Source organism: Hylaeus volcanicus, chromosome 7 (genome assembly GCF_026283585.1).
Source record: "Hylaeus volcanicus isolate JK05 chromosome 7, UHH_iyHylVolc1.0_haploid, whole genome shotgun sequence".
Classification (NCBI taxonomy): Eukaryota; Metazoa; Arthropoda; class Insecta; order Hymenoptera; family Colletidae; genus Hylaeus; species Hylaeus volcanicus.
In genome coordinates this window covers 20,467,884-20,493,018 of record NC_071982.1, presented here as the reverse complement: position 1 = coordinate 20,493,018, position 25,135 = coordinate 20,467,884, and the positions used below count along the sequence as shown (strand labels likewise).

The window sequence follows — 25,135 nt, the reverse complement described above, 5'->3', positions numbered from 1 at the left end:
TTTGTGGTGTTGAAAGCCGTATAATGTTATTCAAGGTAACAGAATTTTTTATTACTCGTGTTTTCCTTGTACGGAATTACGTGCCTTCTGACTTATGTAATATTGTGATTTATTTCTAGCATTGATTCCATTGATCCGATGCTACTGTGCAACATGGAACAGATTATAGATTTCAATTCTTAAAGAATTATTAACATACAAGAATTTTTGAGGTAATGATACATTTTCTCTATACTATTTTTCCCCCTAATTCATTAACATAGGGTATAAACTGTTGCTTACAGTATTAGCAATCACATATTTCTTAACGCTGTGTTATCTCAGGGTCATGTGATATTAAAAAGTCTATGATTACAGTAAAGCTCCTCTGATAACGATTATGTACTTCTAATTTATAGCTCACGATGATTCTGTTCAAAGCAGAACATTCAGTTGGCTTCTCCTGACAAAAGATATAAGACTCACAAGACTGTTTAAAGAGAAAGACATGGATTACTTTGTTGGTGTAGATGTGGGAACAGGAAGTGCTCGTGCTGCTTTGGTATCTTCTAAAGGGAAAATAATGAAGTTGTCTACATGTCCAATTGAAATCTTTCACCCTGCTCCTAATTTCTATGAACAATCATCCGATAATATTTGGAGCGCAGTCTGTCATGTAGTAAAGGTATGACATTAAAGAGTAAATAGTATTTACAGTCGTCATACATTTACTATTTTACTTTCAGTCAGTTGTAGCTGACATCTCTGCAGACAATGTGAAGGGTGTTGGGTTTGATGCTACTTGTTCATTGGTAGCAGTAGATGAAACAGGCTCACCGGTTACAGTGAGTCCAACAGGTACCCACATAAAAGTATTATATTATCTATCCTGAGTGTACCTTTGTATTATTGTAATTTTCATTGCAGGAGAAGACAAACAGAATGTCATACTATGGATGGATCACAGGGCACAGGAAGAAGCCGATTTCATAAATGCACAAGGTCATGAAATGCTCCAGTATGTCGGCGGAAAAGTGTCGTTGGAAATGGAGACTCCTAAAATGTTATGGTTAAAAAAAAATCTACCCTCGTCTTGGAATCGCGCAGCGTTACTTTTCGATCTGCCTGATTTCCTAACATGGAAAGCAACAGGTTCCGAATCAAGGTAATAAACTTATTGTATCCAAACGAATAACGCGAGCGACATGATACAACTTTCTAATCTGATTTCAGATCTCTCTGCTCTTTAGTATGTAAGTGGAATTATAGTGCTGATCCAGATGGTAACAACAAATGGAACGAAGAATTTTTCGACCAGATTCATTTGAAAGATCTTAAAAAAGATAATTGGAGAAAAATAGGTATAAATGATAGTTTTCCGTATTAGTTAAAGTTGCTTTCAAATAAATTCTAACGAACCGAACGAAAGTTATTTCGCTTGCATTATTCACTTTTTGATAAGTTGATTAACCTGTTTCGTGTTCATACAGATAATATGAAAATATTATTTTATTTTAACAAAGAGAACTATTAATACGAAGGTAATGACGTGAGAACTCCCGGGGATCCAGTTGGCCAGGGATTGTCAACAAAAGCTGCGTCTGAATTGGGACTCCTAAAAGGAACAGCAGTGGGTACTTCTCTTATTGATGCCCATGCTGGAGGACTCGGTATGATAGGCTGTTCTGTACCTGATGTATCGCTCAATTTACAAAGCAGATTAGGTATGAAAAACACTAACTAAATTACGTCTATGTAATTGAAGATACGAGAAAATTATAATCGCGAATTATTTTATTTTTTTATAGCGTTAATCTGTGGTACCTCAACCTGCCACATGATAGTCAATGAAAAGAAACTTTTCGTCAGTGGCGTTTGGGGACCATACTTCAGTGCCATGATCCCAGGATTATGGCTAAATGAAGGCGGCCAAAGCGCAACCGGAAAGTTACTCGATCACATAATTGACACACATCCCGCGACACCCGGAATTTTAAAAACTTTAAGTGGCAACAAGTGAGTTTACATACAGATCGACCACAGAACTAACATGACCAGTTTTTTTACTTTCTCTTATATAATTATTATCCAGACACATACAACAATACTTGTCTGAATTATTACAAAAAATGGCAGATCAAAGAGGTTTGAAAAATGTTTCGTATTTAACGAGAGATATTCACGTTTGGCCTGACTTTCATGGGAATCGCTCCCCTTTAGCCGATCCGAGTCTTAAAGGAATGGTAACGATACATCTTTTTTCATGAAAATAAAAAAAAAACAATTTTCGGATTTTTATCATTAAATGTTGCGTAGATATCGGGATTATCTTTGTCGGTTGATCAAGAAAATCTGGCGTTACTGTATTTGGCAACAGTCCAAGCATTGACGGTACGAATCTTTACAGTACTTATGGGTTAAATATATTAACGCTACGGTAAAAAATAAATTAGACATTTCTCAACAGTATGGTACAAAGTACATTTTGGAAACATTGGAAGCTGCTGGTCATACCGTGGAGGAATTATTAGTTTGCGGCGGGCTAAGTCAAAACCCGTTGTTTACTCAAATACAAGCAGATGTATTAGGTCTGCCTGTACTTTGTCCCATTGAAAGGGAATCAGTATTGATAGGATCTGCAATTCTTGGATCTTACGCGGCTGGAAAATTTAATACTATCTACGATGCTATCAAAACAATGGGAGGATCTGCAAATATTGTTAAACCTAAAAGTGAATGCTACAAGTAAGCAGATACTTTGAATATTTTTTGTTTAAAAAATTTAAAACACATGTCACCTCCCTTTTCTTGTTAGGTATCACATCCAGAAGTATCGAGTTTTCCGAAAAATGATACAACATCAGAAGGATTATAGAGAAATCATGAACGAAAATTTGTCGTAACTACCAACGCAAGTACTACATAGATACATTGTACGAAGAATCTCTCGATGAACGAATAGTGTAAAGAAGTACACTATTTATACAATTTTGTTATTAATTAAAATATATATTGTGTACACAGTTGATTATAAAGAAAATATTTTTGTTATGTATTTTACCTTTTATCTTTGTTTGTTATGAATAAACATGTACGCGAAACTATACGGAACAGTTCCTTATTCTACCATAACATATAAAATTCTATTGCTTTATTTGGTATTTAGGTATGAATTTGAAATTTACATATAATGTATTACAATGTTTTTGTTACAAATATTTTGGTACAAAACGCGTAATTTTACTTATTGCATATTTCTTGCTAAAATCGTTTAACAATACTCGTATAAACATATAATTATAACAATATTGCTAATTAATTGTTACAAAAATATTAAAAGTTTCTTAATTAAGACGTCCTTAATGAAAGATTTCCCTTTTTTTCAATATCATTATATAAACTTATAAAATGGTGTTATCAACTACTTAGGAATAAAAGGTACTAATATATAGTACACTTGGCGTTAATTTCGAATTACTTACGATGAGAAGAATATTTTCTTATCTTCCTAATTTGTAATATATCATTTTTCACCATATGAAATAACGACGTTATCACATAGTTCCCAAAAATTTTACAACCTTCGTATTCTATTCCTTTTTTAATGACGTGATTTAAGAAAAGAATGAAAATAATATTTGTATATCACAAAGTCGGTTTTATCACAAGGTATCCTGACACGATTTTTAACTTCAATGTCACCGATCCCCGTGAACTTCAATTGAAGTTGGAAAAATCCGACGATAATTAACTTACGCTATAGTTTATTTGCAGTATGTAATTTAAAATAATACTGGTATAAAGCTTTGGATAAAACTCTAGTTTTTTCGTTAAGTATTACAATTGTCGATAAGTATGTATAATATAAACTGACAATCATTCATGGACACCTATACCCTATTTATTCCTAATTTGAATGTTGATACTAATTGCACCCCATGTATGTTTCGCTTTAATTTGATTAATTTCCTGCAATAATTTCTTTCGAACGAGTGACATTGTGCGCGTTTCAATTTCATTCAAATATTTCGAACTCCTTTAATTTTTAAGCAATTCAGTATTATATCAATATCATCGGCAGTCTTTTATACCTAGTTCTTCAATCTAAATTCATTAAAAAAAAGTGAAAAATCTTAAGCGAACAGTACCTTTCAAATGTGCTTTAACAGATTCAAGTTTCATATAATGATATAGCTCTAACTAGTCAACAATCGTCATAAACATTTAACTTCAAAATGATTTATATTCTGATATTTGGAAGACACAAAGTGCGTGTTTCAGTTAAACATTGAAACGTATTCTCTTCTTCATGAAGAAATTCATTATAGTATATATATATATATATACTTGTTTTATAAGTATTATATTTTTTTCTTAATTTCAATAAGGCCATTGTGTGTAACAATTGCTATGCAACTTGTGCAATCGAGACGCGATAAAATTGCTAATTGGCAATCGTCACCCCTCTATTATTAAGTATTAATTCAAATCGCAATATTATTTTAGGAAACCTTAATTCGCGAAAAATAAATCATTCACTAACACATTGATATTGCTTGTAGTAACAGAAAAAACATACTAAAATTAGTGAAAATACTGAAAAAGTCAGTTCAAACGAAGCGGTAACATTCTGCAATATGATTAAGCATGTATTGAAATGCCATAGATGGAGACGTACCAAATCTCTGCCTCCACAAATGCTTCGATATTATACGTTGTCCCAGATTGTGAGTAGTTTCTTGAATGTCTTCGCAAATTTCGACGCTGGTTTGCCAAATTGTTTCTTAAAATGAAGATTAATTTTATGAAGAACAACACACCGAAAAACCAAAAAATTATATTGAAAAAAAATGTACAACATACATACCTAAATTACTAAGAAGTTTGCTTCTACCCGGCGGATCGAATTTCTGTAGGTGTTCAACGCTAATCACTTTATATTGTTTTAATTCTTGAAGCGACTCGTAACTGCAACAACGAGCTCGACTATTCGCGACAATATAACTACCTGGAGCACTGTGCTTCGAAATTTCTTTCAAGGCTTCTTTAACCATATTACATTTGTCAACATCTCCATGATATTTATCCACTTTGATTGGCTGAAATGAAATACATAATAGGTTAAAATCATTAAAAGTAGACTGAAACACTAATGGAGTATAGAGAGGAGAGATACCTCTGGTATTGCTTCAATCATATGTAACCACATCCGAGTTGGTATGGTATTTGCTTCTGCTATGCACACTATTGTATGAGAATTATTGTTACGCTTCTTGGCAGTAGTTATGTCTGAGGGGTTCTCGGTCATGTAGCCATTAGGAAATTCATCCACAATTAATATTGCACTTTGACCTCCCAAAACCCAATCTTCTGGATGAGTTGCTACATAATTCTCAGAAACTTCATCACACCTCTCATATACTTTCTTAACTACATGTTTCTTTATTTCTGAAATGGAATGAGGACATCTACAATTGCTTTTCTGGATATTATGTTAATAATTCAATGTAATTTTGTGTACCTAAATAATTGGCAGTGAGTTCGCTAGGTATCATTTGACACCACCCTAATATCAGTTGAAGGCACATTTTCAGGTCGCATTTGATTCCAAAGAAAAAGGAATTTTCTCTAATAGACTGCTTCCTCGTGCAGTTTGGACAAGACCAACTATATTTATCTACAATTCTAGCTTGATTCCAACCCAAACTTCTTCCCTTGCATTCGGGATGAGGACAGTTGGAAACAGTTCTGATTAAACTCATCTCTTTCAGCCAACCACATAGTTCTCCTTCGTGTCCTTGCTGTAGCATGGGACGTACCACCACATCAAAGTATCCTCCTTGATCCCCGAATCGTTCCAAGCATTGTCTGAAAGTGAATACACCGGTTAGAATAAAGAAATAAATGGATTTCTCAAACCGTATTTTGTTTGGTAAATATGTACTAGAAATTACGAATTACGTAACGCGAAATAAAAAAAAGAAAAATAAAGTACACGTTTAAACACACGTGAGCGAAGTAAACTTGGAACACCCATTGCACGTCAGAAGTGGGGGAGAAAAATCAATACTCCCCTGAGTTAAATATAACTTTCTTATTCTTAAAATAATGAAGGAAAAATTCATGAAATGTTAATTGTTGGAAGAATAGCAATCGATTGTTCCACGAATAAAAAAAGAACGTACGCGGTGTTATAAAACGAAGGATACGATAATAAATACCGATATCCTCGAGTAGCAGAAGCAACAAGTAAAATCAAATCGAAACTATTCTCGTGTGGAGCATTCGTTACCTCGCCTTAACTTTTGCGTTTTTCATCTTCGATGGGCAGAAGTCGCGCTCGACCGACACTAGATAGCTTCAAAGGAACAAATGAAAGCCTATAACATTTTTAAACCAACTAAAGTGTAAACAAAAACGAGGAAACCAACAAGGAACCACAAAAGACCGCGGACAAACGTCGACCTCACGCATCCATCGCGCAGCGACTTGTACTGATTCGTCGAGATATGCGCTAACCACATAACGATGCATTCTGTACTCTGTCGATAAAAAAGATGCTAAATCAATTACTCAGTTCATAGATTTACTTGCTTTCCCATTTATAATTGGGAGCTTTTGTCTGCCTATACCGTCTCATTGTTGCTCATTGTCTGCCTTCGTATTTTAGTTTACGAGAACGATCGTCTTTCTTTTAAATGAGAGTTGGAGAGAGAGAGAGTCCTCGCTCAAATTTTATTGCTTAGTAGGGACCTTTTATTATCTTGGAAATAGAACCAGACAAGTTTTTAGAGTTCAAAATAAATTGTTATTATTCATTAAGCGCTCCTTGCAAGAAGCAACCCGATGCTCGTGTTAATCACATCTTCACGTCCATTGAGGCGCGAGTAGTAATCAGCTTTTTATAACGCGAATTTTTTTAATATTCACTTGCTCCCTATTCCATATATAAACATTAATTCATTACCCTCTGGTATATATCGAAATAAAGAAATCTGTTTCGATTAAATACCTTTTGTATTTCATTTTGTTTTCATTTTTTTTTTCTTTTTTTTATTATGAACATGTTTTACAAAGCAAAATTGTGTAATGGTGGAAATGGTGGATATCGGTGGAGGCTGGAAACTACAGAATCAGTGTTGGTGGGCCACAATTCAACAAGATTTCCAGAAAAGTGAGTGCGGGTAAAGGGGGGGCATCGGCACAGTAATATAAAAAGTACTGTTCAAGAGACAGCATGAAGGATTAGGCCGGCACATTCATTCAACAACTTTTTTTCTTTTTTTCTTTAGATACACACAAGTACACTGCACTTTCATATGTATGCTTTTTAAAACGATGAACATACGATTCGTGTTTTCCTCTTTAAATGTTTTTACTCCACCTGAATTTTATTGTTTGTCCATTACTCAATCTATGCTTATCGAGAAGTCTAACCTCGATCAGAACTGATCAATTTTGTACATTTCTTTCTTTTGTTTGCTCGATTAGTCCCGTTATCGAAATAAAAATAAATCTTTTCGCGTCTGCACGTTATTTGCCGCATACGTCCTTAATGTAATAGGAAAGAACGCTGAATACTTTTGTTATTTAAAATATGTATTCCCAAAGGGTAAATAAAAGGTTTCCAATTTCGATTTCTACAAGGTATAAACGTCGAGTAAATTTTTTGTACATAGGAAAGTAACGAAGGGGTAGCACGAGAAAGCCGCCTAAGAGTCAGTAAAATAGTTCAATTCACGCAAGCTATCTTCGTGATACGATACCCGATGAAAAATTAATTGTATCAGAATGCCGTTGTGTCTTGCCGTTGCGACACATACTGGTCTACCGTGAAAAATGATGGATCGATATCAAACGATGAATTTTTGTTTTCTTTGTTTAATGATCGATGAAAAATCAACCGTACATTCGAGCTTCGAGAGAGCGAACCAACGGGCGTAGGTTTCGCTTCGGTAGTAGTGATCCACGATGTCACACTGAACTCTATTTAATATTTACAAATGAGATCGATTATTAAAAAGTAATGAGCAATTACCTTGTTCCGTATTTTTTTTTTTTGTTTTAAACTCTTTTGTTTCGTTTACTTTTAATATATCATAGAGCGTGCATAGGAAGGCGCAGTCCAAATGATTTTTTCACAACAAAAAAATATTATTCAGTCATACCACACCCTGCGAGAGCCGACGAAAACGTGAACATGTTAGAATACGGTACGTTTCTTATTACTTTTTTTTTTTGTTGTTTTCTTTTTTTTACTAACAGTAATGGCGACTGGCAGACAAACAGACAGTTTGGCAGGCATGGTGAACATAAAATCAAACATGTACACGCGACACGAGTAACCAGACCTTTACCTTTCTATCCTCTCTCTCACTCTCATTCTCTTCTTCTTTCAATATCATCACTCTCTTACGTATTCCTTAGTATCTATGTCCATGAGGTCCTATAATATTGTAACATAGGCTTTAGTACGCTATATCGTAAGCTATACTAAAAACTACCACCGCTGCGTCGCCAACTACACGCGGCGCAGCAATTCTTAATTAATATTAGGAATATCGGCAGTGAAATTCCAATGATAGACGCGGCAGGCAGGCAGTCAGTCCAGCAAAGTCTGTGGCACTTGCGCTGCACCGGTGCATAACGGATTAAAACTGATCGATCGGGGTGCCCCGCGCGATAATTTTTACCATTTATCGTCGACATTTCGCGGGTAAACGTGTTGCGAGGATGAAATGAATTGAAAAATTAGGTGGGGCACCCCACTGTTCGAACGGACCGATCTCTCTTCCTCATCTTCTCCACCATGGCACCTTCATCGTCATCATATTCACCGTCGCCTCTTAACGACATCTCGGTCTTATACTCTATCGTTTCTTTGTTATACGTACTTATTTTTTTTTTGTTTTGTGTTTTGTTTTCTCCTTTCTTTTTTGAAAAATAATTTCTTTACAATACTCCTTCGTATGTCCGATCCGCGACGCAGCGGATCGCCGGTGTCATCGTTTGTTGTTCGATGAGTCGATCGGAAAGAACGAAAAACAACGTCGAATTGTCCGAAACATAAAAAGTTACTAAGATTACAAATCACAAATGAAATCACAGACTTTCGTTGGTGGTTTGACAGAGGGGAGGGGGCCGCACATTGCAATTAGAACAACATTGTAGGCGTATCGTCGTCGTCGTCGTCGTCGTCGAGGAAAGTTCGATGGGTATCTCTGCATCGGGGCGAACCTCCGTTGTCCTTCCCCTGGACGATTTATTCCCATCCATTCTCCTTGATCATGTGAGCAAGCTCGATTATAAACTTGCCCTCTTTATACTTCTGACTCGACTCGAACGCGTGCTCCTGAAACATTTCACGGGTAAACCATTAGCACACGCGCGGGCTGGTTTTTCCTGTTATTTCCGCTATTTCCGCGCGGTATATATCTCGTTTAGAACAGCAGAAACTCACGTATTTCCACCCGAGGGTGGTCTTGCAACATTCGCAGTAAATATCAGCGACGGCATGAAGCCCGGTCAACAGAACTCGCTCCTCCGCAGGACCACAGCCCACGTTCACTCTAAAATAACAAAGAAAAACGATATCTTTACAGTGGCCTGTCGCGTACACGTTTCTTCTATCGCACGGATTGCAAACAGATCCCCGCCCCGGTTTCCGCGAACCAACTTGTTCCGAGAAAGTCGCGCAATTCACCTCGAGTGCCGTAGGTCGGCGAATGTTTACCTTTACTAATCCGTAACGTCGATGCTTTCGCATCTGTGTACGCCGGTATACTTTCTATATCATTAACTCTGTGCACTCGAGGCCCTTTTTTTTTCTGCTATCTGTCAGCAACTCGAGATTCTATCGTCACGAACGTTAAGCTTAGATTGACTTCTCGAATGAGACATCTAATTTCAGATTTGAAAATCAGCTCACCTTTGCCTCGACGACGATCGTTTTATCGACACTTCGAGTTCCAAAGAAATTAAACCTAAAGGAAACCTAGCGTGGTTTGACCAAAGGGTTGATCTGTGCGTGGCGGATAGATTTGTGTGCGCGCATCAAAAAAAAAAACGTGACGGGTAAAATAACGGGTAAAATAACGCGGCCTAGTTTCCGCGACAATTCGATCCCGGGCTGCGACGGCAGGCGTTAGCATACTTACACGGAATTAAAGAGATAGGCACGACCTTGACTGCCCTGGAAGGACTGCAATCGAAAAGGAGAAAAAAAACCGGTGTTAGTGTTGCGTTACGAGTGAACACCTCGAGAACGCGGCCGTACGAACGTACAGCTCGAGGAGCGGAAGAAGCGAATGCGAGAAGTCAGTCCGTTACCTGATCTATCACGGCTCACCTTAGAGATGAGTTCGTCGTGGTTGGCGAGGTGAGCACGGCAGTGAATGCACGAGTAAGTGCGGTGACACGAGGGCAGGTATGCTTGAAAAGTTTTGACCATGATGGCGTGTCCGAGCAAGCAAAGAGACCTCTCCTCTCGCCCTTGTCCGTCGTCTTCCTTTTTTTTTCTTTCTTTTGCCTCTTTTCCCTTTGTAGTCGTCGTCGTCGCTGTCGTCGATTCTCCTCCTTCTCGCTTATCAAGTGTCGTCGAGACCCTTTCCTCCCGTGTGTGGCAAACGTCTGGCCGTTAACCAGCGGCGATTATTGAATTGAATTTCTTCCAATCGCGGGGTGGTGGTGCAATAGTGGCCCCGTTCACCGCCGCTTCGTACTCCGATCAGCTGTTGAGCTGGTTCAGACAGCGCCGGTTCGGGGACACCTGTGAAACAGATCGCAATTTCTCTCGTTAGCACTCGATCCGACTCGACAACAATCGATATACGATTCAACGGAACTTTGCCGTTCGAATGTTCCACCGACCCACGAAACACCGTTTACGGAATCCAGCCCAAGGTCAAAACAAACAAACAAACAAACAAACAAAAATAGTTTTATCTACCGATCTACGGATCACGGTGGGCCCACACCGCCGTCTGTTCGGTATCGGGGTGTGAGCAGCGAAGCTGAACAGTCGCGACTACGAAAAAAGTTGCAGCAGCGAACGTGTTCGACATTACCCACTCGCACGCCCACGATGACGACCACTTCTCTGGGATCGTCGTCGTCCGATCTAACGCTCCGACGCTCAATCTGATCGCGAATCTCCTGAAGGAGATGACGTCAAGAGGAATTCGTTGGAGCGAACCAAGATCGCCGAGGCATCGCGGAATGGACGCGCACGGGACGGATAAATAACAGAGACGTCTTACAAAAGAGACTCGTATCGGCCGCGATATCAAAATATTTTCAACTCCCCCTGGGATCTTCCTCGACCTCGTCACTCGCGTACAGGGTGCCCGGAGATTGCGATATCGACGTTGAAATTTATTCGCGAACACCGCGTTCGACTCCGTGTGTGTTATGTTAACCTCTTGGGGGATATTGATACGCGTGTGTACGTTTGTTTTCGTATCGTCGAGTTTCGGCATAACGAGATAACGAGAACTTAAATATTAGGGGGACCAGAAAGTAATGTCGTATCTTTTACATTAAATTCAAGCAAGTAAATTTATAACAAGTTTTTATTTTTTATCAATTATGTAATCGCCCTCGTTGTCAACAACCTTTTTGTTATCTAGTGCGCAAATTTATAATATCTGATCGATACAAATCTCCTGGTATACAATGAGCTGATACATGATTAACAAGTATTGACAATCACAGAAACGACGTTACTTTCTGGTCCCCCTAATAAATAACAATTCACTTTATTTGTACAATAGAAACGTAATTGGAATGTAGTTTCGGAACGTCTGCTCTCGATGCTCTCGAAATTGTACAAATAAAGTTCATTGTTATTTATCTAAGTTCTCGTTATGACGAAACTCAACCATATCAAAGTAAGACAGCATATTTGTACGTATAACAGATAAAAATTACTTTGGTTTCTACGCACTGTGCAAATCTATACGAATCGTTTATTTATTGTCCCCCATTTGGCCCGTCAATAAAAGTCTCCCCGCGTGTTTCACTCGAGGAAGCGAATGTGCATCGTTCGAATGCGAATTCCTACCGCGAGGGACCGGAAGCATCGTCTGCGGATTAAAAATAAGACGAATATTGGCCCCAGCGCGTCCTCCTCGGAATCCGTTCTCGTCGCTCGCTCACTATTTACCCGCTATCGGATGTATTTATTCCGTAACTATCGGTTCCGAGTTATTTATAATGATCTGTTAAATAACGCCGCCGCCGAGCGTCAAACACAGTCCGTCGCTTCGTTACTAAAGAGAAGAAAAAGAAAAAAAAAAGGAATCCCCGCCATTTGTACGAACCGAAGGAGGAGAGAAGAGATAAGATACAGGGGGGGAGAGGGTGCGGATCTAGAAAATGGCGTAGCAACGGAGCAGAAGCCACACGGAACGTTTTGAAACGCAATTAGCATCGATGTTACTCTCTCCGTATCGAGCGACGCCACGTGCCGACGCGTGTTCAAACAAAGAAACGAGACAAGGTCTTTGTTATGATGCGGCTCGAAAGAGGTTTCTTCTTTATACGAACAGAGGAAGCGAGGTATTCTATAGCGAGGTCGTCCACCTCCTTGTAACATTGTTCATAATCTCGATATTTACGCTTTTTCCCCGGAAACTGTTCGCCACTCCAATTACCTTGCTCGTGAATACGAAACGATTCGTGAATGTTCTCTTACGCTACATATTAGGTGTTGACATCGATTCCGTGCCTCTATATTCGATCGTTCGTAACTGTACTACGCCCGATAGTTACAGAGTGCCGTCTCGAAACGATTTACAAAAACATCGGGAAGAAAAAACACAAACATCAACGGTACGATTGAGATCACGGCCAAGGAATGAAATATATCATTCATTAATATGAATGAATGACTATATAATTGTAATCATCTTGTGTCGAACGTGCGGCGCATGTATACCGGAGTCACGTGGTGACATGTGTACGTCCGCGAAGGAGAGACAGCGTCTTTGTTTTGATACGCCGTAGAAGGAATAAACGGTATGCTCTTTACAAGAATGGAAGAAGAACGGCAACCTCGTCTCGTTCGAATTTTGTCGCCAGACGTTTTTGCGGCTTTAACCCCACCCCCCCTGCTGGTGCCCCCCCCCCCCCCCCCTCGACCCGTAGATCGTTTCCATCCGCTACGTGTGCCATATCCTTTTCTTTGTCCGTCTTCCGTCTTCGTTCCTTTCCAACTCGGCTCAATCGAAACAATGATTCGCGACGGCCTTGCGATAACGGCGCTACTTTGCTTTCCAAGCTTATGGCAGCGCGGAATTAGCACCTCGAGTGCCAAGCGTGTTTTCCGTTTCATTATCTCTGACACGTGCAAGTCACTTCGGTGACAATTAAAAGAAACAAATAAAAAAAAAAAAGGAAAGGAACTTAGCAGCACGCGAGAACGTTTCGCTAGGGATTTTCTGCGTGCGATTACGAATTTCTTGTTCAACTTTTCGCGTTCGTGGTTTACATTCGGTATAACACGGCAGAAAGTAAATCGACGGAACGGTTCAATCTACGTCGTCTTTTTAACGCGTCGGGGGCTCCAATCAGTCTGCCAGACCAAACGCGCGCACGCATCGCAGACGAAGACTGCTATATTCGCGCATACATTTCGGACTCCCATTGTTTCGTGCCTTCGAAATGAAATGGGGAACACCATAGAGATATCGCAGGTAGGGGGAGCGTCGAACTTATGGATGTATTACGGTTTAAACGAGATAGGAAACCGCGGTACCCTTTGTTTACCGACGCAGGCAGACGAGTGCATGGTTGCACTTATCGACAGGCCCACGCAGGGCCGTCTTAACGGCATCGTGGGGCCTGCGTCGGGGCCCTTGTTCAATTTATCTCGTTTAAACATCGCAGACTAAGGAAACAAGGGACCCAACCGCCACCATAAATAATGAAACTAATTATTTTAGCGAATAAATCCTCTACAAATGTTTTCAATCTTGCATAAACTAGAATAGGGGTTCCTCGGGCTCCTGGCTGCCGAACCGATTCAGAGTCGGCAGGCTTAAAATTTTGTCTCGAAACGATCGGAGACTACAGAATCTAACATTTGTCGTATTACTTATTTTTGTATTCTCATAAAAATTTAGAAATTCTATCCTAGTTGGATTTCGTCAACACTTAGCTTTTAAAATGAATTGTTAAAGTTCCTTAGCGAAAAGCTCTGTCGCCCATATATGGATGGCGACCAACGTGTTAAGAACGTACCTCTCTACTCCATCTACGATATCTCTATTAAAAAAAATCTCGCGAAACTTCGCGTCTCCTTCCGACTCCGTGTCTCAACCCTATTCCAAAGCGAAGTCCTCCAGAAATTTATATTCATTTCACTGGAAACATTTCTCAGTCTCCGTATATCCTTGAACGCAACGACTGCATTCAAGTCCCGTGCGAAATCGCGGCAGCAGCCAGTTCGTCGGCCTGCGAATCCTCGGAAAGAAGTTTCCCGACGAATCGTCGGGAACAAAGAGACGGAACGTCCGAGTCAATACACGGCCCAAGGTCATTGCTACCCATCGCCGACGCATCGTCGGTATTTCCGATTTTCTTCTCGTCTTTTTTTTTTCCGGCTCGTGCAGCCTGCGCGCGCCTACCTCGCCAATGAATAAGACACGAAGAATCCGACGAAAGTCCTGTCGCTCTTTGTTTTTCCACCTGGTGCTCGTGCACGACAGGCGTCGTCGTATATCCGCTCCAGACGAGACGCGCAACCAGCCAATGTCGCTCAATGCAAATGGAAACGTGTATAAACGAACGGTAGGTGGCTTAAGAGATGTTCTTTCCATTCGAAACCAAAGCGAACAGAGTTTCGACGAGCCACCTGTTTACATCGAAAGAACGTCTTTACGGATCTTCGTAAAAAACGGTTATACAAATATACGCAAATGTGTAAAAGGCACTTGGTTGGTTGGAATGTAATACTTAAGTTTGAGAAAAAAAAGGAACTTGTGCACAGTCGATACACGTTTCTAACCTATGCCAGCGACATCTTTTTTTAAGGGATATATTCTACCTACCTCTACGTTACGAGTAAAACGTTGGTAAGGAAGCGAAAAACCGTGACAGATTTTTGGTGGAGCTTTGTATTCAAAGCAATCGAAAACAGTGATACCTACATGGGTTCTTATCTGTTTGCCGAGGTTTTATCGCGGACCGTGAATTTCTCACGACCCTGAACCTGTCGAGTCAGGAAGAAAAATGAATCCCCATTTCGTGTTACGATAAGATAATCGACCGTGGGTTCGTCGATATTGACGCAGGGAAGGAACGTTGACATCCGAATTTCGGTAGACATTAGATAAAGCGAAAAATTTGATACTACTTACATTGTCGAACAAAAATATCGAAAGAGAAAAACAACCACAGAAGAATTCAGGGTTAATACGTAAAAAAAAAAAAGAAAGAATCAGATACGAGAGATCGAGTGTCGATTAAAATTTTGTTATGAACAAATTTGTGACTAACAGAAAATTAACAAGCTCGATACCGTTTGTATCTTATCGATCTCTATCTAAGAGAAATACTTTGTCTCGGTCGACCTCAGCGTCAATGCCGCACGACGAACATTCTCGCAAGACTTCGTATTGACGACGATCGTATAAACTAAGGTTATTAATTGCTCAATCGAGTTCGCTAAGGAGAAGATTTCTGATTCGATATAAATAACGTAGATAAAACGCCATTCGGAATAACGACGTTCGACGAAGCTTTCCATCGACGATATTGCACAATCTTCCCATGGAGGGCTGAATCGACGCGGAAGGTAACGATGTTAAACGGAAATCTCGTTATCCCGCGAGTTTTTTCCATCGGTAAGTTCTCGTTTGCGCGGCGAAATTTGACCGAGCTGAACTTAATCGGTAACTCGATCAGCAACGACATTATTTCAGACTCGAACCTACGTAACTACTTAAAAAGCATTAGTTACGAAAAGTGTAAGCGCGTTGCAACGGTAAAGCGTTGCTACTTCGATGGCGAAATTGACATATTTACTAAAAGGAGATCGACATTGTCTACTTACCAAAATAAAATTTTCTTCTATCGTTTGCGAATACTAAATGCACCCTCGAGGATTTAACTTCGGCTGCATTCTGTCAATTGGCAATTCGTGTTGACCAGTACGCGTCAAGTAGCGCCGACTGGGTTATTCCAGAATCATAAATTGAAGCGATCGTAAAGATTCATAAAGCGTCGTTAAATAACACTTATGTTAATGATCGAACACGTGTGTAGAGACAGAAGAACAGTTTCAATCGCAGAAATGTGACCGTTACCGTAATAATACAGGATGTCCCAAAAATGTTGTAACATCTTGAAAGGGGTGGTTCGGGAGGTGATTTGAAACAACTTTTTCCTTAGCGAAAATATTGTCCGAGGCTTCGTTGAGGAGATATTAACGGAAAACACTGACCAATCAGAGCGCGCGGATACCGTTGGAGCGGCCGTGGTAGCGAAGGCTACGAGCTAAGCGGCCGCGTCCAATGTCCTTCGATACGCGTCGAGTCACTTGTTCGCGTACAAGCGCGGCCGTTTAGCACATAGCCTTCGCCACCGCGGCCGCTCCAACGGTATCCGCGCGCTCTGATTGGTCAGTGTTTTCCGTTAATATCTCTTCAACGAAACCTCGGACAACATTTTCGCCAAGGAAAAAGTTGTTTCAAATCACCTCCCGAACTACCCCTTTCAATATGTTACAATATTTTTGGGACACCCTGTATACGCGGTGCATATGGCTGTTGGCCAACGGTACAAACATTCTCGTTACGTCTAATTTCGTCCCGAAGGCGGCGTGCTAAAGTCTTCCGCGTCCGAATTATACATATTACCGTCCTTCCATTGAACGCGAAAGCGCATCATCGATTGAACTTCATTCAAACAACTTCCCTCTATCGGTGCCCTAACATAAACGCACGCTGCTCACAGCGAAATCTATCGAGCGGATTAACGCGAAACTATCAAAGTTCAGGGAATCACATAACACCTGTTCCAAGGAATGAAAATAAACCCCGCGATTGCACAGAAATCGTCTTACGAACCAATCGTGAACAAAGTATCGAGAAATGTTGATATATGCATGTCTAACCATGTCTAAAGCACGATAAGTCCTCTCTCAACCTTTATCCTCGCGATACGCGATGGGTATTCGTATAACCTTAAAATCGCTACGCAACGGTACATGTCAGTAGCGCCCTTATAAGGGGTCAGGGCCGGCGTGACCTTTTACGGGGCCTGAATCCACATTCAAATCCTACGTTTAAATTTTACAACGAGGAATTATTTATTTACAAATGCTATATATTTTGTATAAGATGAATATTAAATAATAATACTTTGATGATTTTTGTCACTCCTTTCAATTGAATCATCGCTACTAAAAAAAGTCTTACATCTCAGCAAAAATTGCTTCCATTTGTTAATGGTATCATCAGTCTGTAAAAAGCTAATCAAAATCGGTGCCTATTAATACAGTAATTTTCGTAGACCGCGGGGCCTTTTAAAACGCGGGGCCGGGTTGTTGCCTTGCTCCGGTCCTGTAAGGGGTGCACAAAAATGTACGATGCGAAGGAATGAATCGAGCTAAATTGAAAATTAGGAAGTCTTAAATGTATGCTAAACCTAACATTTGCTCCTTGAACACGCAAGCTTTGCGTGAATCGCAGATCGTTTAAAGCGAACGCAGATGCTAACGAAGGCTTGTTCGGATGACCCCGAGGATTTCAAGTGCATATAGCAGGAGATTCACTCCTGTTGTACCCGCGCGGTTATGCGACTGTAAATTTGTAATAGATATTTCGTGCCGGTTCTAAATGCGCCCGCAAGAACATTGCTCGGTCTCTCTTTCACAATGCAGCGAAACGAAAGTTTCATGCGAAACAGGCTGCGCATATGTCTTACGGCGAGCGTTGAATGGGTATTTAATTGTATAGATCGAAAATGATCGAAGTCTCGTACTCGATACGACGTAGAACCACGAAACGATAATACCGCCGACAAGAATCGCGTTATACATTGATAAGACTATTTCTGCGACACAAAGTAATCGAAGATCTAGATGGATCTAGATGCACTCGATAGTGCATATATAAAAACGGTCTTCACACGAGTACGCATACTTGTATTCTTGGGATATAAATTTTCTATGTGGTGCCATCTATAGCTCGCCGTTCGAAATTATGGGTTACCGTAAATAGACACGTGAAATGTACACGATTCTAGCTCCCTAAGAAGACACGATTCCTTCTCGAATTTTAACAATATTCCGTTCTACGTTTTTACGTCTACAGACCATGAATAAAATATGCACCGTGTTGGATTCGTCTACTTGAAACGTAGAAACGTAATCAACAAAAAATGTAGCATTCTATGTAATAAAACGAAGGTCACCTTCGCATCTAGAAAGCGACTTCGTTTGGAACGAAGCTAGACCGATTGAGACATAACCTCCTCGAAATACTTGGTAAAAATAACTACTGGATTCGATGCTAACAACGTGAAAGTGGTTAAAATGGGATCCCGTACATGGATCGCACGAGTCAATTGTTGCGCATCGACTATAGCCGATACATCTACTACAACTGATACTTCTCCTTGCTCGAAGAATTCATTCGACGCGTTCGATGATAGCGATTTCGTTTTGTTCGTATAATTGCGTTTCCGATTCGATGTAGAGCGCGATGACAGGTTAGGACGGCGATAAGCGAGACATCTGTAATCTCGGCCGCGCAAAAAGATGAAGAAAGCGAAAGACCGTCGGTGCAGCTGGTGGTTCGGCACCACGCGCAACAATCGATGAACTCTTTTCAACAACTAACCCTGTATAGAAAGGGTTAAATACATGATCGTGAATACTATGGCATTCGCGAGAAGGCGATCACGTGTCTGACCCACGGTCGAACGAACACGCATCGCGGGTCATGCAATACAGTCACGACTCCGCGCGTCATCGCGTGTATTGACAAAATGTTTTCTATTGCATATCGCGTGCAGGCACGGCGGTAGCGTCACTGGGGCCCTGGTGCTATTCCTGAACACCCGTCTTCGAACTTCTCAGTGCAAGATAATATATATTTTATATATATATAATTTTGAACAGGACATGATATTGTATTATACGTACACGTTACTACACAAACTAAAACGTATAAAATATTTTTCTTCGTTAAATTTCCCAGAATAGAGAGTTAGAGAAGCACAGGATTAATTTCTACGCCTATGTACAATATTTGCTCGTATGAATTATCTTATTAAAATACTCTGTCAATCTATCTTTGTTCGTGTTTTACCTTCCAAGTCCATAAAAAAGACGCGATGCATCGTTTCCTCGCACGTAAACCGGCCCTGCTCGCATGGAAGGCGGTACGCCGTGATACGGCCTCAAACCCGTTACATGCATGAACGTAGATCGACGTCTTTCGCGATACGAACGAGGGAGAAAAAAAGATCACGACGATTTTTGCGAATGTTTGCTAAACAACTCGCGATAAGGTTATATTTCGTGCGACGCTCACGAATGGATCGGTATATCTACGTCTCTTGACCTTTGTAAACTGACCTTTTCCTTGAAAAACACACGGAGTCTTCCGACACGCGAAGCTCGCCGATCAGATACCCGTGAATGGTAAACGAGCTGTCCTCGGTGGAAATAAAATAGCACGTTTGAAAAATGGTCTTAAACTGGATGGACAGGTGTCGAATTAAATTATGGGATTGGTCCTGTTGGTAAAGGGATCGTGGGTTCAAATCTTTCTTCTCCATGCCTTGTGCTTCATTCAGATCTCTACATATATATATATTAAAAATATTATATATATATATATATATATATATATATATATATATATATATTATATATATTAAAAAATTATATTACCAAATTAAATTTATTCAAGGTATGACAAATTTATTACTTTGTTTTATTCTAAAAACGGACAGAATTTTTCATACCTCGAATAAATTTAATTTGATAATATAATTTTTATCATTATTTATGACATCTTGCCAAAGCGATTGCACTTTGTATATTATTTTTAATGAATATATGCATACTTGTTGAAACTTGTAACCAGAACGGACAGACCAGAACGAACTTTCCGGTATACCTAATAAATATAAATTTCTCGTTCTGTTTCACGAATTGATATCTGGGCGAGATACGGGATCTATGCGCGAAGATCAACGCTGGACAAAAGGTGTACGACGCACGAACGATCGCAACAAACGAATGGATACAAAAGGATCGTATATTTTCGCAATGCAAATCCGGCCCGCTAGACGCTTCTCGTGCGCCGCGGTTAACATTGGAATTGCGTCGAACTTTCTTGAGCGTTGTAAATAACGGATACACGTACTTCGAATACAGAGCGCACTGTAAACACAAACATTTGCGATAAAGAGAGGCGACGAGCGGCGTCTGTTGCGTAGTTTCTTTCTTTATCGCTCGGGGAGCTTCGACGCGTATCGCGCGCGTCAAAATACCGTCTTTCACGCAAACGTAAACAGTGCGCGTCAACAGAATTTCGAGGCGTGTCTCGATCCATTTCGTAGCTTCTGGGAATTTCCGTGAAATGTACAAGGTGTCTTAAAACAAAGGGTTTGAAAATTTTCAAAGCGTTCTAATCGCGCCGAATGCAATAAAAATAAAATTAAACAGGATAATCTTCGATCTAATCAGGATGGTAGAAAAATAATACCAACACTAATTCGGAACGGTAGGGGAAAAGTTAAACTCCAGACAAACAACATGGAAAAAAGTTCGCTAAAATCACCGTCATCGACATCGTGTCTTTATTGCACGTATACACGGGTCTTGCTCATCGGCCATGTTTCTTTTTCGTGCGCGGGAAGATACGGCTTCAATACGTCACGCAGACTGCTCGACGGATAAAGATCGCTCGAGCCGCGCGAGCACGTCTAATATCCGCGAAAGAATGATATTTTATCAATTTTTCAATCGAATCGACCGCCGGGAATTCTCGCGAGCGATTCACGTAGCGACACTCGAACGCGAACGCAAATGTTATCGTGATCCACTTCGACGTTAAAATAATCGACGTTTCCGTGGAGATTTTACCGACCGAATAAAACGGCAAACGTAACACAGTCCAGATATCACCCAGACGGTTGTTTCCACGAAACGTGCTCGCCGATATTTGTTTCTCCATTCCGCGAACCGAGAGCATTGCGCGATAAATTTAACCCTTAGACGACCACGCGATTCTTTTCTATGCAAAGATCAAAGGAGGGGGTCTGTAACGAATACCAGCGACGAAAGTCGTAAGCTGAAAGTCTTCTAGCAAACAGTAATATCAATCTTTCGCGGTCCTAAGGTCACCTGCCTAGATACTTGAACGTGCTACTTGTAAAAATATCTCCTGGACACGATTGTAGCTCGCGGATATCGTAGCAGAGTTGAAATATTTTCCGTACACTCATTAGAGTGGATATCGATGTACATCTAACCCAATTGCTTGCAAGTATCTAACCCAATTGCGAAGTATATAATGTTTGAAAATGTTAGCTTGTCCCGAAAGTTTCTTTCGTGGGTTGCATTCAATTATTTTCTGTGGCAGTGTTTCTATAAATAGACACTCTAATTTCTTAGACATCGATGCTGTAACAGTAATGAAGCGAAATGAATCGTACACGATTCAGTAATGTAACATGAAACATCAAATATTGTTTATGTATTAATTATTAATAAAACGAAAGAAACTTTCGGGACAACCTAACAGTTTCTGTACGCGTTGGTAACCGAGAAATCTCGACACATCCGCCAACGAGCGGCAGACAAGCGATTAGAGTGTGTGCAATGTGTATCATCGTACCCCTCGCGAGAACAATGACTCTAAAGAAGTCGACGTTGCGCGTTTTCCTCGCAACAAGTTTTGCATTACACACGGGACGCGTCGAACCGAGAACGGCGTTCACTTAGCATGCAGATAAACTCGTAAGGTACAGCCGTTTTATAAATAATTCGCGGGGAGTTCTAAAACGACCAAGATTGTTGAATCACAGGCGAGAGATTGCACGCACGCACACTAAGTAATTATATACAATATAACGGTGCCGTGCACACGGCGGTCAGAAAGAAACGAGCCACGATAAGGAAACGTTGGTTGCCCGGAAACGTTTTCTCCGGGTTGGAACCGTACTTCGATCCTCGTGCAATAATACAATCTGGGATATTTTATTTGTTTACGGAACGATTTTTCCTGTCGGAAGATCATATTAGGTAAACATGTGCGAAGGTGTATACAACATTAAGATACGTATCAAATCTTGATCCGATAAGGAGGATTTGATATATCTCGATATTGTATACAATTGTATTTACTATATTTCGATTCGACAAGTCTCCCTCTGTATACAGGGTGTCTCAAAAATGTTGGAGGTCCTTGAAAAGGGTGGTTCAGGGGATAATTTGAAACAACTTTTTCCTTAGCGAAATTGTTGTCCGAGGCTTCGTTGAGGAGATATTAACGAAAAACACTGACCAATCAGAGCGCGCGGATACCGTTGGAGCGGCCGCGGTAGCGAAGGCTACGCGCTAGGTAGCCGCTCTCGTACGCGAACAAGCGACTCGACGTGCATCGAAGGATATTGACGCGGCCGCTCAGCGCGTAGCCTTCGCTACCGCGGCCGCTCCAACGGTATCCGCGCGCTCTGATTGGTCGGGTTTTTTTTATTAATATCTCCTCAACGAAGCCTCGGACAACAATTTCGCTAAGGAAAAAGTTGTTTCAAATTACCCCCTGAACCACCCTTTTCAAGGACCTTCAACATTTTTGGGACACCCTGTATACTATATTTCGACCTCATTCTAATTATCGGTAAAGCAATGTTTTTTTTTATATTACCTCTGTAATAACGCGCGTGCACCGCAAGAACATTTTTTAAAACACCGTCCTGTGACATAGTCCTACAACAGAAATTGATTTGAATTAACTCAAGCAAAAGTTTCGGTCGCGTTGCAACCGCTCGGGTTCGTTGATCCTTTTAACGCTACGCGAAAACGCGAATTTCTAACGTTTCCAGGTCCCCGGCGTGAGTCACGAAATACAACCAGAAAACGTGCGAATTCGTGACCATTGTGAATTGCGTAGTACGCGACAGCCGTTCCACGTGCGAAGGAATGAATCACCTTTCCGAGCGAATCGACGACGATTACAATAATCCCAGCTGGAGTTTTACGCAGCCGTAATTATGGAAATAAAGTACGATAACGATGACGCCGGAAAAAAATCTCGGCTTTAATCCTTATCTTTCAGTGGCACTCGTGGAAAACGATATAACTGAACCCGCTTGGCTAGGTTGAGAAACGCTGCTTCGAAAGAACGTAACCACGGCGTCCATACTCCGTCGGAATAGTAAAACAATGCAACAGCAGTTCGAATAATGGAGATTCAACTGTAAATAACCTGTTTCGCTTTAGTCTGGTGGTTAGGCGCCCTCTTCCCTCCCTGTTTTACGTGCACGGCTTTTTCCCTGCCGGTTTATGCATATAGATGCTCCAGACGCGGGTAAACATGTACCGGGGGGGGGGGGGGGGGGGACGTGTGCACATACGTGTCCCACGGATATATATTTACGTACAGCGTGTACGGCTTCGATTATTGGTTCGTCAAATGCGAGTGAAATCAAAGAAAAACACTCGCTCGACGATGCACGGATTGGAAACACTTCTACCTACTTTGGTCGGTTCCAGGGCCACGAGAACCAACCCGAACGAAAGCGAACCACGGAAAAAGGAAGAAGCTCTTCGATTTACGCGCTGAAATTTATTTTCGAACTTGTTCGCGATGAGAGCTGCTGTTTCGTTTTTTGGAACGAAGGGACGGGGAGGAATTTGTCCGAGGAGTTTCTAAGAAATTCGATAGTTGCAACTATTCTAAGCTCGCGATCCCAAAATGAACGCGTTAAGACGCTCGCGTCTTAAAGAGAACCGTGTTACGAAGAGAGCGGCGTGTAAAGCCCGATATCTATTCACAGGCAACGATCAAATTAATTCCAAGTCCCCGTGACGCGCAGTTAGCCTAAGAATGACACGTTCTACCGTGCAGCGTTACAAACCGTAACCTTATTGTTTTCCGCGCGTGTCGTAACCATCCGTTCGATTCCAAACGTTTTAATCAACGCACCGGGAACAGCGAACGGACTTGGACAGCGTTCCCCGTCGTTCTCCGTTAATACCCACACGAACGAGATAAAGATTCCCGAAACGCGTTATAAATACGTAACGAGACGAAGGGTCGCGATCACACGACGGGAATCGCGTCCGATTCCCGAACGCTTTCGACGAAGGGAAATGGGGAAAGCAGACGGGCAAAAAATCGGCGAAAAGACGCGACGGAGTTGCGTAGGTCACGCACGTACAACGAACCAGCCGTCCGGAGTGATAAATGATAGCGAGGTTTTTGATCGCGAGCCCCACCGCCGAGTTTAATCAAGTGTAAGCGAAGAAAATAATACGTCGGTAGCGCCGCGCTGATAAAATACGTTCCGACGGAACTCTACCTGACAAGGAATCGCTCCTCGATTAATGAATGGGAATCGTACGTGGTATGTCGGCGCTGGCGTCGTTCGTGAAATTTTCCATTTCCCAAAATGGAAGCAGGGAAGACGTAGACATGTTAGTCTAGTAACGAGAAAATGTTACGAGAAAATAATCGAATAACGAGTTAACAACGAGATATTCGGAACTAGCGGGGAAATAAGCACTTATACGCATGCGTTGGCAGACAAAGACAGACAGGTTACGACGGTCTCCGTTCTCTTTCTATCTGTGGTACGGGGTCCCCTACTCCATCTACAGGGTGTCCCAAAAATGTTGGAGGTCCTTGAAAGGGATGGTTCCGGAGGTGATTTGAAACAACTTTTTCCTTTGCAAAAATGTCGGATGGGGCTTCGTTAAGTAGATATTAATAAAAAAAACCCGACCAATCAGAGCGCGCGGATACCGTTGGAGCGGCCGCGGTAGCGAAGGCTACGCGCTGAGCGGCCGCGTCAATATCCTTCGATGCACGTCGAGTCGCTTGTTCGCGTACGGGAGCGGCTACCTAGCGCGTAGCCATCGCTATCGCGGCCGCTCCAACGGTATCCGCGCGCTCTGATTGGTCAGTGTTTT

General features: G+C 41.2%; 3 protein-coding genes across 3 annotated transcripts in view; 1 reads left to right on the top strand and 2 right to left on the bottom strand.

Moving 5' to 3' along the window:
- Positions 1-113: 113 nt before the first annotated feature.
- On the top strand, positions 114-3,085 carry LOC128880086 (FGGY carbohydrate kinase domain-containing protein). Its single transcript, XM_054129789.1, has 11 exons — positions 114-212; positions 399-664; positions 726-837; positions 907-1,144; positions 1,213-1,340; positions 1,521-1,703; positions 1,788-1,995; positions 2,072-2,222; positions 2,296-2,370; positions 2,447-2,724; positions 2,795-3,085. Exons 2-11 carry the CDS (start codon positions 488-490, stop codon positions 2,880-2,882), a joined length of 1,638 nt encoding a protein of 545 aa, XP_053985764.1. The 5' UTR covers positions 114-212; positions 399-487; the 3' UTR covers positions 2,883-3,085.
- Positions 3,086-3,115: 30 nt separating this feature from the next.
- LOC128880087 (uncharacterized) lies at positions 3,116-7,403 on the bottom strand. The gene is made up of 5 exons (XM_054129790.1): positions 6,272-7,403; positions 5,501-5,847; positions 5,156-5,427; positions 4,847-5,078; positions 3,116-4,762 (listed from the first exon to the last, which is right to left on the bottom strand). Exons 1-5 carry the CDS (start codon positions 6,295-6,297, stop codon positions 4,590-4,592), a joined length of 1,050 nt encoding a protein of 349 aa, XP_053985765.1. The 5' UTR covers positions 6,298-7,403; the 3' UTR covers positions 3,116-4,589.
- Positions 7,404-8,208: 805 nt separating this feature from the next.
- LOC128880092 (protein yippee-like 1) overlaps positions 8,209-25,135 on the bottom strand; it is a 20,930-nt gene continuing 4,003 nt past the window's right edge. The window contains exons 2-5 of the mRNA XM_054129794.1: positions 10,328-10,747; positions 10,137-10,180; positions 9,440-9,548; positions 8,209-9,331 (exon numbers count right to left, since the gene is read on the bottom strand). Of these exons, the coding sequence (XP_053985769.1) occupies positions 9,242-9,331; positions 9,440-9,548; positions 10,137-10,180; positions 10,328-10,429 (345 nt within the window). The 5' untranslated portion in view covers positions 10,430-10,747 and the 3' untranslated portion in view covers positions 8,209-9,241. The remainder of the gene's footprint in view (positions 9,332-9,439; positions 9,549-10,136; positions 10,181-10,327; positions 10,748-25,135) is intronic.

Bases quoted from the DNA above. Each gene is read 5' to 3' on its own strand.
- LOC128880086 (XM_054129789.1), top strand. From the start codon at position 488: ATGGATTACTTTGTTGGTGTAGATGTGGGAACAGGAAGTGCTCGTGCT. The intron at 1,996-2,071 runs GTGAGTTTACAT...ATTATTATCCAG, and splicing joins AAAACTTTAAGTGGCAACAA to ACACATACAACAATACTTGT. The intron at 2,223-2,295 runs GTAACGATACAT...AATGTTGCGTAG, and splicing joins ATCCGAGTCTTAAAGGAATG to ATATCGGGATTATCTTTGTC.
- LOC128880087 (XM_054129790.1), bottom strand. From the start codon at position 6,297: ATGAAAAACGCAAAAGTTAAGGCGAG. The intron at 5,848-6,271 runs GTAACGAATGCT...ATTCACTTTCAG, and splicing joins AACGCAAAAGTTAAGGCGAG to ACAATGCTTGGAACGATTCG. The intron at 4,763-4,846 runs GTATGTATGTTG...CTTCATTTTAAG, and splicing joins CAAACTTCTTAGTAATTTAG to AAACAATTTGGCAAACCAGC.